Here is a 13,497-nt window from a genome sequence, read left to right on the forward strand (position 1 = left end):
TAACCAGTCTTAGTATATGACAAGTAAAAGTGATAACGTCTATCCTATAATATTTACAGAATTAATACATAATCATTTCAAAAAGCAACAAATTCCTATAACAACTTTCAGGAGAGCCATTTATACGTCTTTCGGGGCCGCTCAACCAACCAGAGATCAGGATGGGCAGGTCAGCTGCGGTCATCTTCCCTGAGTCTTCCAACGACCTTGAGAGGATTGAGGAGCTGAACTCCAAGGCGTATGAGGCTCAGTTGCTGTTCAACGACAGCTCACAACAATTCAGCAGGGCTGTATCACAGGTAAGGAAGAGTTTCTTGGTTATTGGTTGGGACGACCAAAGAAACGTTGTATGGATTGTGCAAAAGACGACATGGATGCAATGAGTGTTCTTACCCATTGGTAAGGTCGTGATACATTTGGTAAGGACGATTGAAGAAACGATGCATGGATTGTATAAAAGACGATTTCACAAAGAGTGTTTCTTGTGTGATGACGTCAGATAGAAAGGTGTGAAAGATGAACACATGTTGTGCCATCTCAAATAACTGACTGGTTGAGGTCTCCACGCCAAACTCACTGAGCGACGTATTGCGGTTGGTTCCCCGCGTAGGCCAAACATTTGTGTGATCCATGAATGCTTGTCCTGAGTCTGGGTGTCTTTGTGCATGTGACTTGTATGTTTGGGAAACTGCCGACACAAGGATTAAGTTCCTTTATGCAGGCGTCGTATTTTTTTTTAAAGAAAATATTCGGGATAAGGGCAGGGAAATGATGATGATGGTGATATATTTTTGTAGTTTAGCTATAAACCTCTGTTTATAGGTGGTTAACCAGCAAGGATCATTGCTGACATCTGTACAAATTGGCTTAGCTAGCCGTCTATATGGTGCACCGGGGGAGAATCTACAGGTTAGTATCATTTTCTATGCTTTTATTTAGTACTAGCTTTTCGCCCGCGGCTTCGCCCGCCTCGAGGCCGACCTTATATCGTGTTCCCAAGAGAACTCTTCAAAAGTCCGAGATAAAAACTATTCTATGTTCTTTTTCAAGGTCAACTCTATCTCTGTACCAAATTTCAATTAAATCAGTTCAGTGGTTTAGACTTGAAAACGTAACAGACAGCCAGACAGACAGAGTTACTTTCACATTTATAATATTAGTAGGGATCATCTGTTTTTTGTCTGTATTCAAATTTCGTAAGTTAAATTAGATTTTTCTCGGATTTCAATTGAACTGAAGTTTTTCATGTATTGCGTATTCATGCTATGTTATGATGACAAGCTGATCTGATGCTGGAGCTGTAAGATGGCCATTGTAGCTAGCTCTGAGGAGTTTTGTGTCTTTTAATCAGTGACGTGTATTATGATCCTAAAGAAGGAAGGCGAATTAGAAAGCTTTACTTTTTTATTAGTATGTAAGGCAAGAGATATAGGATAAGGGCATAAATGTGGGTCATTAAGGGTGATAATGATGATGCCTTTTTATTCTAATTACAGTTACATTTTGAAGTAACGAACTATAGAGACCAAGCGGTGAGATTCTCATTTGGGGCAGTTGGCGAGCTAAGATTCTTGTCCGATATACAACCAAAATCGTAAGTTTGCCTTTCTATATTTTATACTAGCTGTTGGAAGCTTGCTGGTTAGAAGATATAAGGTTAGAAGATATAAAGTTATTTTGGAACTCAAACCCTCGAAGATAAATCATTTTCCCTGTTTTTGCCTCATTTTCTGTTGTATCTTCGCTCCTATAAGTCGCAGCGTGATGGTATATAGCCTAAAACCTTTCTCGATGAATTTTCTATTCAACACAAAAATAATTTTTCAATTTTAACCAGTAGTTCCTGAGATAAGCGCGTTAAAACAAACAAACAAACTCTTCAGCTTTATATATTAGTGTAGAGATATAGATAGATTATCACTCGACTACAACTGATATAATTTCCGTTGTGGTCCCCTATTGTTTACCTTATACAAAGACTAATTTCATATACAACAAATGTATCATTTGCTATCTTTTTTCCTCATGATAATAGTAGTTACACGATACCAACTCGCATTTGGCCAGTTTCTTTTCCAACCCAATATATTTTGTCCAACAGGCAACGTATTATTTCTGGGCAAACAGTGAACGTCATAGTAAGCGTAATTATACCACCTTCTATGCAACCAGGGCAGAGAGACAAGATCACATTCACCGCTTATGGTAAGTGCTTCAATGCCTTAAATTATGTAAACCAAACTGTGGGGCAACATACCAATCCACAATTGGCTTTCAAACTAGTTTAAAATTCAAGAGTTCTACACAACTCACGCGTATTTTGATCGCTCGCATCTTTTAATTTTATTTAATAGTATTCTACTAGTCAAGCCCTTTCATTTAATACACATAATCAGGATGTCAAAATGCATATCGTCCGCCATTTTGTGGCGACAGCCATCTTGGACCGATCGTCATCAAACACAACTAAGCAAATTCCTAGCTTATCCAACATTCAAGCGAGAAACAAAATAGTACCTACCGCAGTCTTTCATTCGAGAGACGAAATATTCGATATATTAAATTCTTCAAAGGAGTAAACTAAAACATTACAACGAACTCTTTGCTCTGTAACAAGTATTATAAATGCTTCAACAAATCATCACCATAAAGCACCTCAACAAAACCCATTTCACGTTCTAGGTAATGAACAAGTGTCCCTATCAGCCTACGTCTACGTGGTGAACTCAGCGGAACCTACAGATGTCTGGGCGCCTGAAATTACCCATACTTTCCAAGGAACTTGTTTGGGCAGGACGGGAGATGACTGCGCTCAATACGCCTGGTCTGCTACTATTGTGGCCAGGGATCCGTTGTCAGGTGAGGTTGATACTTATATAAGATGTCATCGTCATCCTGGCCTTTTTCCAACTATTTTGGGATCGGCTTACAGTCTAACCGGATGCAGTTAATTATTAATGTTTTACGAGGAGCGACTGAATATCTGAGCTCCTCAACCTAGTTACCTGGGAAACACACACGATACCCCTTAGTCAGACTGGTTGTCAGACTTTCTACCTTCTGACTACCCGTAACAACTATAAAGATGTGTAAATAACAATGGTTCGAATTCACGCACCTTTTCCAGTTTCCGATCATTTGGTTACTGGAGACTGGACATTTGGAGGAACTACAAGAAAAATATTTAGGATGTTTTAAGACATATCAGAAGCCTACGATCGTTTTAAACCCCAACATCAGGTTATAAATCAACCATAAGACAAGGAGTACCACAGGGTACTATCTTAAGTCCATTACTAAATTCTCTTCTTCCACAGGTCTGCTTCGACTCTCGTCATCACCAATCGGTTTAATGTATAACAGCGACTTCATATCGGGAAGTCGTCAAGACGTGGTAGCTACATACAGAGCTACCTGCTGTGCTCCAAGAGTGCTCATCAACGGAGTGGATTCTTATGGCAATACTAACACATACGTCATCGATATATCTGGTGAGTATATTAGTGTGTTGGTCTAGTGGTTAGTGGCAATGACTGCTGTCCGGAGATCATGGGTTCGATTCCCATCCAGGATAAATGTTTGTATGATGAGTACGATCTTTCGTTCTGTGTCTGGGTGTTCAAATAATTCTACATAAAGTGGAAAACTTAGCAATATAATTAAAATTTACTTGTTCCGTTATAGTACATATGTGTATTGTACTGAATTTACATTTTCAATTAAGTTATTTTTTGTTGAGAGTTAAAAGAAAAGTCTGATGTGTTGACAGACATCGGTCGCCTGATGTGAGGTGTCTAGGGGTTGTGTGGTTTTTGCAATCGGGTCATCAGATAAATTTGTCCCCAGAAAAACCAATCGGTGATAAATCGGTGGATAGTGACGTCAAACAAGAACAATATAATTCTACAGGTGCGATAGTTTATAAATAAGTCAACGTGTCCATACTGACTAGAAAGATAGTTTTACATCGCTTCTATGCTAGTGAAATATGTAAATAAAAAGCTTTGTTCGTTCAAAGTATCATAGGCTAGGAAAATGACAAAAATTAAATCAAATTCTTCAGACCACATTGACATCAGAAGACGAAACTTCAATTTTCGGGCTGATGTACCCAAAGTTTAAAAACGGAACCCTATTGCCGAAGCACTATAATCGGTTCTTCTGTCACCAGACCGTATCTCATGAAACGTGATGCTATTCACTTAAAATGTTCATAGATTATGTATTTCTATTGCCGTTAGAATAACAATTGATGCAGATAAACACCGAGATTAAGCAAGAATTCAATTAGATTGGTGACAGGCATTTGCCGCAAACTTTCTTTAACCTATCCCTGAAGAAACCTCAGTGTCGCGATTCCAGTCGCACTTGGCAGGCTTTTATTTCCTTAAAAGCTCTCAATGGTAACAAGACCTGACCACCTGACTCCTACATATTATTACCGGCTGGACATATTATGCAAAAATCGACAACTAAAACGAATAATTGTCATCGACATCACAGATAAATTTATAAGAACACAATCTAAGTTCAAACCTAAACATAAATACCAAAGTCTTAAAAGACAAAGTTCAGAATCACAACCATAAAGCACTACAGCTAATTTATTTATTTATTTATTTATTTAATAATCACACTAATCTACCATTACAGGTTACTTAACCTAATGCGGTAGCTAGGACTAAACAAAGGTCTAAGTATTTATGTGAACTAGGGTTTCAAAGATTCAATTATTATGCACATAGTTGCAGGTGTAGATTCCAGCGACTGTTTTAATATGTAATCTTCTGATAATTCTGATATGCATAGGCAATAAGTTAGCCTGATACACATGCCCATCATTGCTCCTCCTGGAGTTGCTTGTTGCTTCATCCACTTTTCTCCTAGATATGAAATCCTTACTATTTACGATTCCCATTTTTCAAATTTCTGTCATTCCGCGATTTCTTGGAGTTCTCTTCTAATCTACCTACCACCACATCTTAAAGTATACCAGTGAGTGTAGATCAGAGATGCCGCTCTACGAAGTGTCTCTCTGTCTCGCTTTCACAAATACAATGAGTTCACTTCATAATGTGTAGTAGGTCTGATGTCTATTTCTGGACGGCGCAACGCGTACGGTTATCGATTTTATTTAAGTAGAAGACTAGTGCATAGAATTTATAGTCCTTTGGAGATAGTACAATTGGAGATAAGAATTAATATAGAGACGAAATAAGTATTGATGTATGATATGAGTTGTTCGATTGATTTTTTTAAAATCCTTGTTGCCTATATTGTAAGACATTCGTAAAATAATACGACTTAGGTGTTTAATACTTCTACATTTTAAGAGACTTATGAAAGCTGGCCAAATCTGAGTCAGCTTCGCGCACAATGGGTTCCGTTCCATTGTCTAGAATACGTCGAAAAAACATATAAGCCGTGTGGGAGTAATTTTAAATATCCATATACTTGAGCATTGGTTGTTATACCGCGAACACTATCCGTGGAAAAAAAAACTATCTACATAACACAAAGCTACAAACGGACAGACAAAAAGTACCGATAAACAGACGAACAAACTACATAGATACAGATTTTTTAAACGATTTTTTACATGAAGCCTTAGGGTAGAATTTGGATAATTTTTCCTCCAAACCTATCCAAAAAAACACCCCTAGATCCGAATGATATACCAAGAAAAAACGACAAAAAAACTAACCTATATTTTCCCATTTCAGGTTACCTAACTGGGGCAGCGATCGCAGCTATAGTCCTAGGTGTGTTGTTAGCGATAGCCTTAATAGCTCTGCTAGTATTCCTGATAGTATGGTGCGTGAGGAAACGAAAGGAATCCAGGGAACTACCCTCGTACAACACGAGGACATAAACTTAGAGGATATGAGAGGAATATTTAAGCTATGTTAAAAGCTTATCTTGCCCCAATTCCGCTATACACAATAGCCGATGAATGAATAGAAATAGGACAAATAATTAATAGACTTAAGGCCCGATTTTTCAATCGTCAGATAACTTTTATCCGAGGAATAAATATGGCCGTTTGACATATTTTCTATACAAGAGCTGTCAAAACGTCAAACATATTCGTCGAATAAAAGTTTTCTGGCGATTGAAAAACCGGCCCTAAAACATCTAAAAACCGATAACTCCATTCAAATTTTATCGGTCTAGCCGTTTTTATAGTTCTAAATTGCATTGTCATCGGGTTTGAAGCTACCCTGAAAATTTCAGCCTGCTAGCTAATCGGCAAGTGACTCAAAATTGAGTTCCAAAAATCCCACCGGAACGACAAACACACAAGAAAAGTGAGTTTATAACAACGTGGGGAAATACCACTATAATGATTTTTTCCAACATAATAATTGGAAATTCGGTACGGGCGGAACACTCACAGTAAATATAATCAATTTTCAATTATGCAAAATCTTAGGATATTACGAATAGCGTCAATTTAATCCAATGCCATTCATTCATCGGCAATTGTAAAAAGCAGAATTGGCAGTCCTTAACATAGCTCAAATATTTATGTATTAAAAGGAGTGCAAATATAATAAGATTAAAAAAGTATGTTTCGTTGAGTTTCTATAGTTGTTTAATTTTGATATAATTGAAGATGTAAACGATTGGAAAGCACTAGCCACAGTCTTGATCTTTCTTGATGTCGTGTTGGCCTGGTAGTCCTACGTATGGATTTATATGCACAAGGTACAGGTTCCATTCTAACGCAGGGAACCAACGTTATGTTTAACAACATTCAAAGTTATAATGTACTTTCTTAATTACCAAGACATCCCTGATTAATGGTGAAGGAAAACATGGCGAGGAAACATAATTACAAATATTTGAATCAGTACCCGCAGTGACCTAGATTGGTGATCAATAAATGCCTAGTATCATTCTTATTGAACTACAAATTTAGACTACCAAAATTTGTTGCCTAAACAATCCAATCCTGGTTATATCGAAGGCAGTTCAGGCTGAATAGGTAAACCAAGTTATTCGTTTCGAAAACACTTGTCGAAAATGAAGACAGTCGTTTTCCACACTTCTTTCAATCGTATGGTTTAACGTCGTCGAGTTTAACCCGCCCGTAGACCTCTGACGTGACGCAACACACCCTTGAACAATTCTCAGGTGTGACTATTACCTTCACCATTTCTGGCCATTAGTAATTACATTGTAATTCGCACACAAATTCTAACTGACATTAGTGCATATGATCCAAGCTACGGACTTTGGCTGTTCAGTCCAACGGTCATACCAGGAGATCAACTGATCTACGTTACTTAAAATCTGAGCCTTCAATGAGACGGATGACTGGTCCAAAACGAGATCCCAACCAAGACCAATAAAAGGCCCATGTGCTTTCCAAGAAGCTTTAAACAAGACTTGCCATTGTGAAAGCGAGACAATAAATTACACTGTGTATATCGGTGTCTTGCTTCCACATGCCAATAGGGTATTTGATAATATAATTAGTCCGTCAGATAAAATTAAAAAGAAAACAATGTGTCGATTTTTGGTTTTATGAAAACAACAAAAAACACTACGATATATTGCATTAAATATTGTAAAACGAATCGAAGAGGATGGCAGTATCCAACTGGCAAAAAAAACTAATTAGTGACGTCACACGAAATCCTCGTAATTTTTGCTTTAACTTCGTATACATTATTTTTTTGAAAATCTGACAGACTAAAAATTTTATTAAACAAATACCCTTAAACCCTGCTTACGAACAACACGGCAAAACAAGAAATCAAAAAAATAAACAGCTATGAATCTTAAAAGCCCAAGAATTGTATTAAAAAGCATGTGTAAAATGTTATGTATGTGATTGTATAATACGTAAGTTATAACAATAAGTTACCTTTAATTATTTAAGTTATTGTATACTTAATGTAAAATGGCGTCATCAATTTAGATAAAGAAGAAAATATAGATAGAAAAATACATTAAGAATGGCGAATATAGTAACTTTTGTGAAGTCTATTAATACTTTAATGATACAACGGTTTACTCTTTCATATATGGCTCGCTCGCCCGCCGCGTCAGCTCATGATTAAGGACTCCGGTTGGGTCCAAAACTAGTCGGGCAATCACGATAAATACGCGTGAGTAAACCGTTGCATCATTAAAGTATTAAATAATACCAGCTGAATTGTAAAACCTCTTTTTTGTTTGGAGTTGTCTTCAAGATGTTTTCTAACGTGAAAGGCTTATGACTAAACCTCGTCAAGGGTACGCCCTAAATTGTGTATCACCTATATATTGGAGTATACTAGAGTTATTAACAAAATGCTTGATTGTTTCGAACATTCACGAACCGATTGGGTCGGGCGTTTGAACGAGTTGCTGAAATCGCTTTAAAGTATAATTCTTTGGCAAACCGCTTATTAGTCGAGAGCTTGCAAGTATGCGGGTGATACGTGTGGGTCGCGATTAACAGAAAACAAATTTCAAGTGCGAATCATACTCGCGGGACAGAGGGTACAAATATGTTTAGTCGGTTTGCTGACAAACTCTCAGACCCTAAATTTTTAGAACAAAGTCTATGTTCAGTCTCGGTCCTACAGCCACATACATCAAGAGCTAGCAAGTATTTTATCTGATTTACCAAACGTGATTCACCGTTTTAAATTTAAACGTAACTGGATCCTTTAATAGGCGGATATCCGCAATTTAAAGATACAAATAGCTGATATCAAATCGACCGAGTTTCGTTTGGTGAAGTAGACATCATCATGCCCCTGCCCTTATCCCAATTGTTATTTGGGGTCGGCGCAACATGTCTTCTTCCATACCTTTCTATCTGACGTCACCTCACAAGAAACACTCTTTGCAGCCATATCGTCTTTCACACAATCCATCCATTGTTTCCTTGGTCGTCCTCTTCCCCTATATCCATCCACATCCATACTCAACGTTTGGTAGAGTAGACCTCAATGGTAGACATTTTTTCAAGCTTTTTTTAGCTTCAGCTGTCAATGGCGGAAAAAGATCGGATATCTCAATTGTATAAATCACCACGACCAAACTAAATCGCGAGATTTGTCGTACGTAGGACAAACATTTGTGTGATCCACGAATGCTTGTCCTGAGTCTGGGTGTGTTAGTGCATGTGACTTGAATGTTTGTGAAAGCCGCGACACAACGATTAAATTCGTTAATGCAGGAGTCGTTTATTAAATTCGACAAATATCCCGGTTTCCGATGATCAATTAGAAAAATCAAAATGGCCACGTACTTAATACAAAAAAATAATTTTAAAATTTTCAGTAGTTCTAGAGGTCATAAGCACAGCTCATATAATATACGGGACTGGTATAACCACAATATAGTTTGAAAAATGGAAAGATTAAGAAAAGTTGTTCTTATCTGTGGCGATGTCAGCCATTTTATTATTTAATTTAATTTTAAAATGACAACGTGTTTTTATTTATTAGAATTTAGATTTAAATATTGTAATAACTAAAATGGGCGAAGAAAGCTCATTGAATAGGTATTATTGCGAATTTTATCAGATTTTATTCAACGATTAAATTAAAGTGGGAGTTGAGTGATCGAGATACTTGATTTATGTATTTTTGCGGCATTTCATTTGTAAATTTTTCGGACTATCATTTTACGAGATTGTAACTCAACTTTTTTTAACATCAAACAGGAATCGATCCTTCCACTCTTGGTTAGCTCTACCAACTAAGCTATCAAGGTCATTGGCCGTGCGTTCAATTTTCTCCATCACACCGCATCCTATGACGTAATCAAGCCTATCTTCGCCCAAATAATAAAAAAATAAGTATTTTCTACTAATACGGGTAGTACAATAATTTAATTTTAGTTTAAAAAGAGCCATATTTTGTAAAAAAAAATAAGTTTTTATGAAATAAACAATAAATCATTGTTGGTCTTTGTTTTTATTTTCTTAACATTAACATTTGCCTTTTTTGATAACAATTCACTACTCGCAGCTGACACTGTAGCTGTATTCGGAACTGATTATGGAATGACTATCTTTTCGCCCGCGGCTTTGCCCGCGTCGAGATCGGTTATATCGCGTTTCCAAGAGAACTGTTCAAAAGTCCGGGATAAAAACTATCCATGTTCTTTCACAAGGTCAACTCTATCTCGGTACCAAATTTCAATTAAATCAGATCAGTGGCTTACACGTGATAGCGTAACAGACAGACAGACTTACTTTCGCATTTATATTATTAATAAGGATTATTAAAATTAACTTTGCCCAGCAGTGGTACTTTATAAGCTACAGAGATAAAATGACAGAAGATGCCCAAAGTACATGAATATTGGAATGTTTATAGCAAGCCTGGTCTGTTATGAATATTGTTTCTGATCACATGTCTATCAATAAATCTATGCCTAGAACATGGCCTCTGCCTAAATTGGCCGTTGTGCCTTCTGAACTGCATATGTTGAAAGAAACAACTTTCCCAAGTCAAATTCACTTCCATAAATAAATTCACACTTTCTATTGATAAACCAGAACTGTGTTTATAAAACTCCATTGGCAAGACAATAAACAAATATTACTTTAGTATTTCTTTTGCAATAGATTCACAATCACTACCTCATCTAACCAGAGTTATTAACATTATAACTAATTAAAACCAAGTTAGATAACTCTTAACCTTTTTAACATCTCTTGTTTGACTGGTTTATCTAAACTATAGTTCTAATAATGCAAGGAATATAAGTTGCACAAATATATTTTTATCAAAGCTGCCCAGCCAAAAGTTTCAAGTTCGATCCCAAGTGATGCACCAGCTTTTCAATGATTGTGATTGTTTTAGCAATAAATATCACAGCTTCCGGGTTTCGGAAAGCACGTAAAAATTAATAGATTTGAAAATGTAAATACCCACGTTTTTATTTAACACACCATTACAATTTTATTGAAATCAGTCCAGCTGTTTTTACAGTTGTAAATTGCATTGTCATCGGGTTTGAAACTACCCTGAAAATTCTACTGCTAACTCAGCCTGCTAGCTTATCGAGAAGTGCCTTAAAATTAAGTTATAAAAGTCCAACCGGAACAACAAACAAACAAAGTAGTGTATAAAAACGTGGGGCGGGAAATGTGGGTAATGCGCTTGATCTCTCTCCAGATGTGTCAGATGGGAATTGGAGAACAGATACATAGTTTTGGCTGTACCCTACAGGGTATCCATTATTGTACCTAGCTTTAAGCCTATTATAAGATCGGTAAATTGCGGTCTGTAGCGCGGCGCTAAGCAGCGAGATGAACGGTCACTGACGTCAGCTCGACTCGCGACCCCGCCCAGCTCATAATTAAGGACTCCGGTTGGGTCCGAAACTAGTCGGGCGATCCCGATAAATACGCGTGAGTAAACCCTTGCTTCAGGTAATAATTAAAGATCGTAAAGTGATATGTAAAACTTAAAGATATCAGAAGATATAAATTCATATACAAAAAAGTTAGTCATTTTTTTATTTGTTTGCATGATATTGCGAAATCGACCCTACACAGACAATTATCCAAGAACATTTTTCAAAGATAACATTTACTTGCTTAATCATTCTTATTGGTAAACCTCATTAGGAAAACATGATTTCCAAAAGTAAGACTGTTTGAGACGAGTTTGCCAGACCAATTTGTCATGAGGAAGCGTGGTTATCGATGATTGAGCCTTGCCTAAATGAGAAGAGGCATGTCCCAAGCAGTCAAATCAAATCAAATCATTACTGCATACCATAATATTACATAGGTGGTAAATCATAACTAGGTTCACAGCAGTGGGATAACTTCAGGCTATAAATATATCATAAATGATCAGGTAGTTTAAAAAAAGGTAAATAATCTTATGTGTGCCAAAAAACAGTTAAAAACAACGTTAAAACATGAATAAATAAGATAGATAAGAATTCCAAATCCCAATATACCACTGAAATATAACTGTTGTTTATTTATTTAACATTTGTTGGCATAAAAAGTTAATCTTTCAGGTACCTAAACAAATGGAGTCTAGGTATTACTTTACACGTAAAGATACAATATTTCAAACAAGACTAAAATCAATTTAAATCTTTGTAATAAATGAAAAATTTAATGCCAAAACAGCTGTTAATAAAGTTAGAGTTACGAAACGGTAACCAGTTTCTGCATTACACACATCTTGTGACTAATGATTTGTAATAGAGTAATTAACAGTTTCAATTGATTGATAACCAAACCCAATATATTTCAAACGCAAACTGTATAGACAATACAAACATGAGGGCACACCGTCTTTACATTTTATAAAGTTGATGCTTACACATAATTTGAAGATGATATCAACCATTTACGAATTATTATGAAAATATTAAAGGATTTAAAATTGACTATGTATTAAATAATGTAAATAAGCTACTGGCAATGAGAATACAACATAAATATCCATTGAGAGAACATAAGGCATAATAGGAGGCAAGTTAACACTTAATGGATGACCATAAAAGGGCTATATTGATTAAATCCTTAATTTGTAAACAAATTATTTAAGTGATATAGGGTAGAAATTAAACTTTTTCATCAATTTTAAAGAGTAGTATATTTATTCTAATGGCTGCCATAAACATTGTTTTGTACTCAAAACGGTTTGGTGAAGCAACCAGAGACAAAACTACTATTTACTCACATGTGTAGCATCAAACACATATTTCTCCATCCTTTTGAATTTAGAACGGAAAGAAAATCGCATTTCCGGTGTAAAACCGTACTCGAACGGCGCGTTCTTGTAAGATTTATATAAAAAAGACGACATTGCAACTGTTTATGTAAGTCACACCAAAAATATACACTTTTCACTAATTTCACACACTTAAAAACTTATAAATTACACTTACGAACTATTAAACACTATAGCGAGTACTGTAAAGCGTATAACAGCCAAGAATTCGCGAGAAATACTCGAATTATGACATTGAGATGGTGAAAAACTATGACGGTTATTTTGGCTTGTTTCTTTATACTACGTCATGAAAAACGTGCTCGTAGCGTACATTAACGTTAAAAATAAATAATAGTACTCACCGGATCTCGTGATCAAAGCCTGGTTAGCCGCAACTGGGACTAAAACTGCGTTATGCGTCAAATCCTCTATTGAGAGACCAGTCACGGCGGTGGACAAAAGCGGGTTTTTAACAATGTTCCTGCTCGGACAGTCCCCGAAACTTTTATCCGACATGTTGTATACTATATTATTGACCGGTAGAAGAGAAAATTTTCACGTTTTCACACATTTGGAGGTCATAAATAGGTAATTTAATTACATAAAGTTACGTGTCACTTGCATATTTTGACAATTTGACAGATGACAACACGTTGATAGTGTGATTGTTTGACAAAGATTTGCATGTAAGTTGAATTTTGAAATTAATTAACCTCCTTTCAAAAATCTTTTTGTGTCATAAAAACATTTCATTAACGTTTAAATTACATAAGAAATCTGATTCTTTATAAAATACTACGCC

General features: G+C 36.1%; 2 protein-coding genes across 10 annotated transcripts in view; one reads left to right on the top strand and one right to left on the bottom strand.

Moving 5' to 3' along the window:
- Nucleotides 1-5,989, top strand: part of LOC113508944 — a 56,276-nt gene extending 50,287 nt beyond the window's left edge. Inside the window, exons 14-20 of the mRNA XM_026892155.1 lie at nt 112-299; nt 823-909; nt 1,497-1,594; nt 2,102-2,205; nt 2,683-2,859; nt 3,318-3,491; nt 5,724-5,989. Coding sequence (XP_026747956.1) covers nt 112-299; nt 823-909; nt 1,497-1,594; nt 2,102-2,205; nt 2,683-2,859; nt 3,318-3,491; nt 5,724-5,872 — 977 coding nt within the window. The 3' untranslated portion in view covers nt 5,873-5,989. The remainder of the gene's footprint in view (nt 1-111; nt 300-822; nt 910-1,496; nt 1,595-2,101; nt 2,206-2,682; nt 2,860-3,317; nt 3,492-5,723) is intronic.
- LOC113508942 overlaps nt 1-13,414 on the bottom strand; it is a 100,788-nt gene extending 87,374 nt beyond the window's left edge. For 8 of the 9 annotated variants that reach the window (XR_003402055.1, XR_003402056.1, XM_026892151.1 and 5 more), the window contains exon 1: nt 13,058-13,411. Coding sequence is in view for 7 of the 9 variants with exons in the window: in XM_026892151.1 (XP_026747952.1) it covers nt 13,058-13,211 (154 nt within the window). In the remaining 2 variants the exon portion in view is untranslated. Of the gene's footprint in view, nt 1-13,057 lie in introns of all 9 variants that reach the window. The other variant, XM_026892152.1, reaches the window with a different exon arrangement.
- Between the last annotated feature and the right edge of the window lie 83 nt (nt 13,415-13,497).

The sequence above is a fragment of the Trichoplusia ni genome, chromosome 3 (assembly GCF_003590095.1).
Source record: "Trichoplusia ni isolate ovarian cell line Hi5 chromosome 3, tn1, whole genome shotgun sequence".
Lineage (NCBI taxonomy): Eukaryota > Metazoa > Arthropoda > Insecta > Lepidoptera > Noctuidae > Trichoplusia > Trichoplusia ni.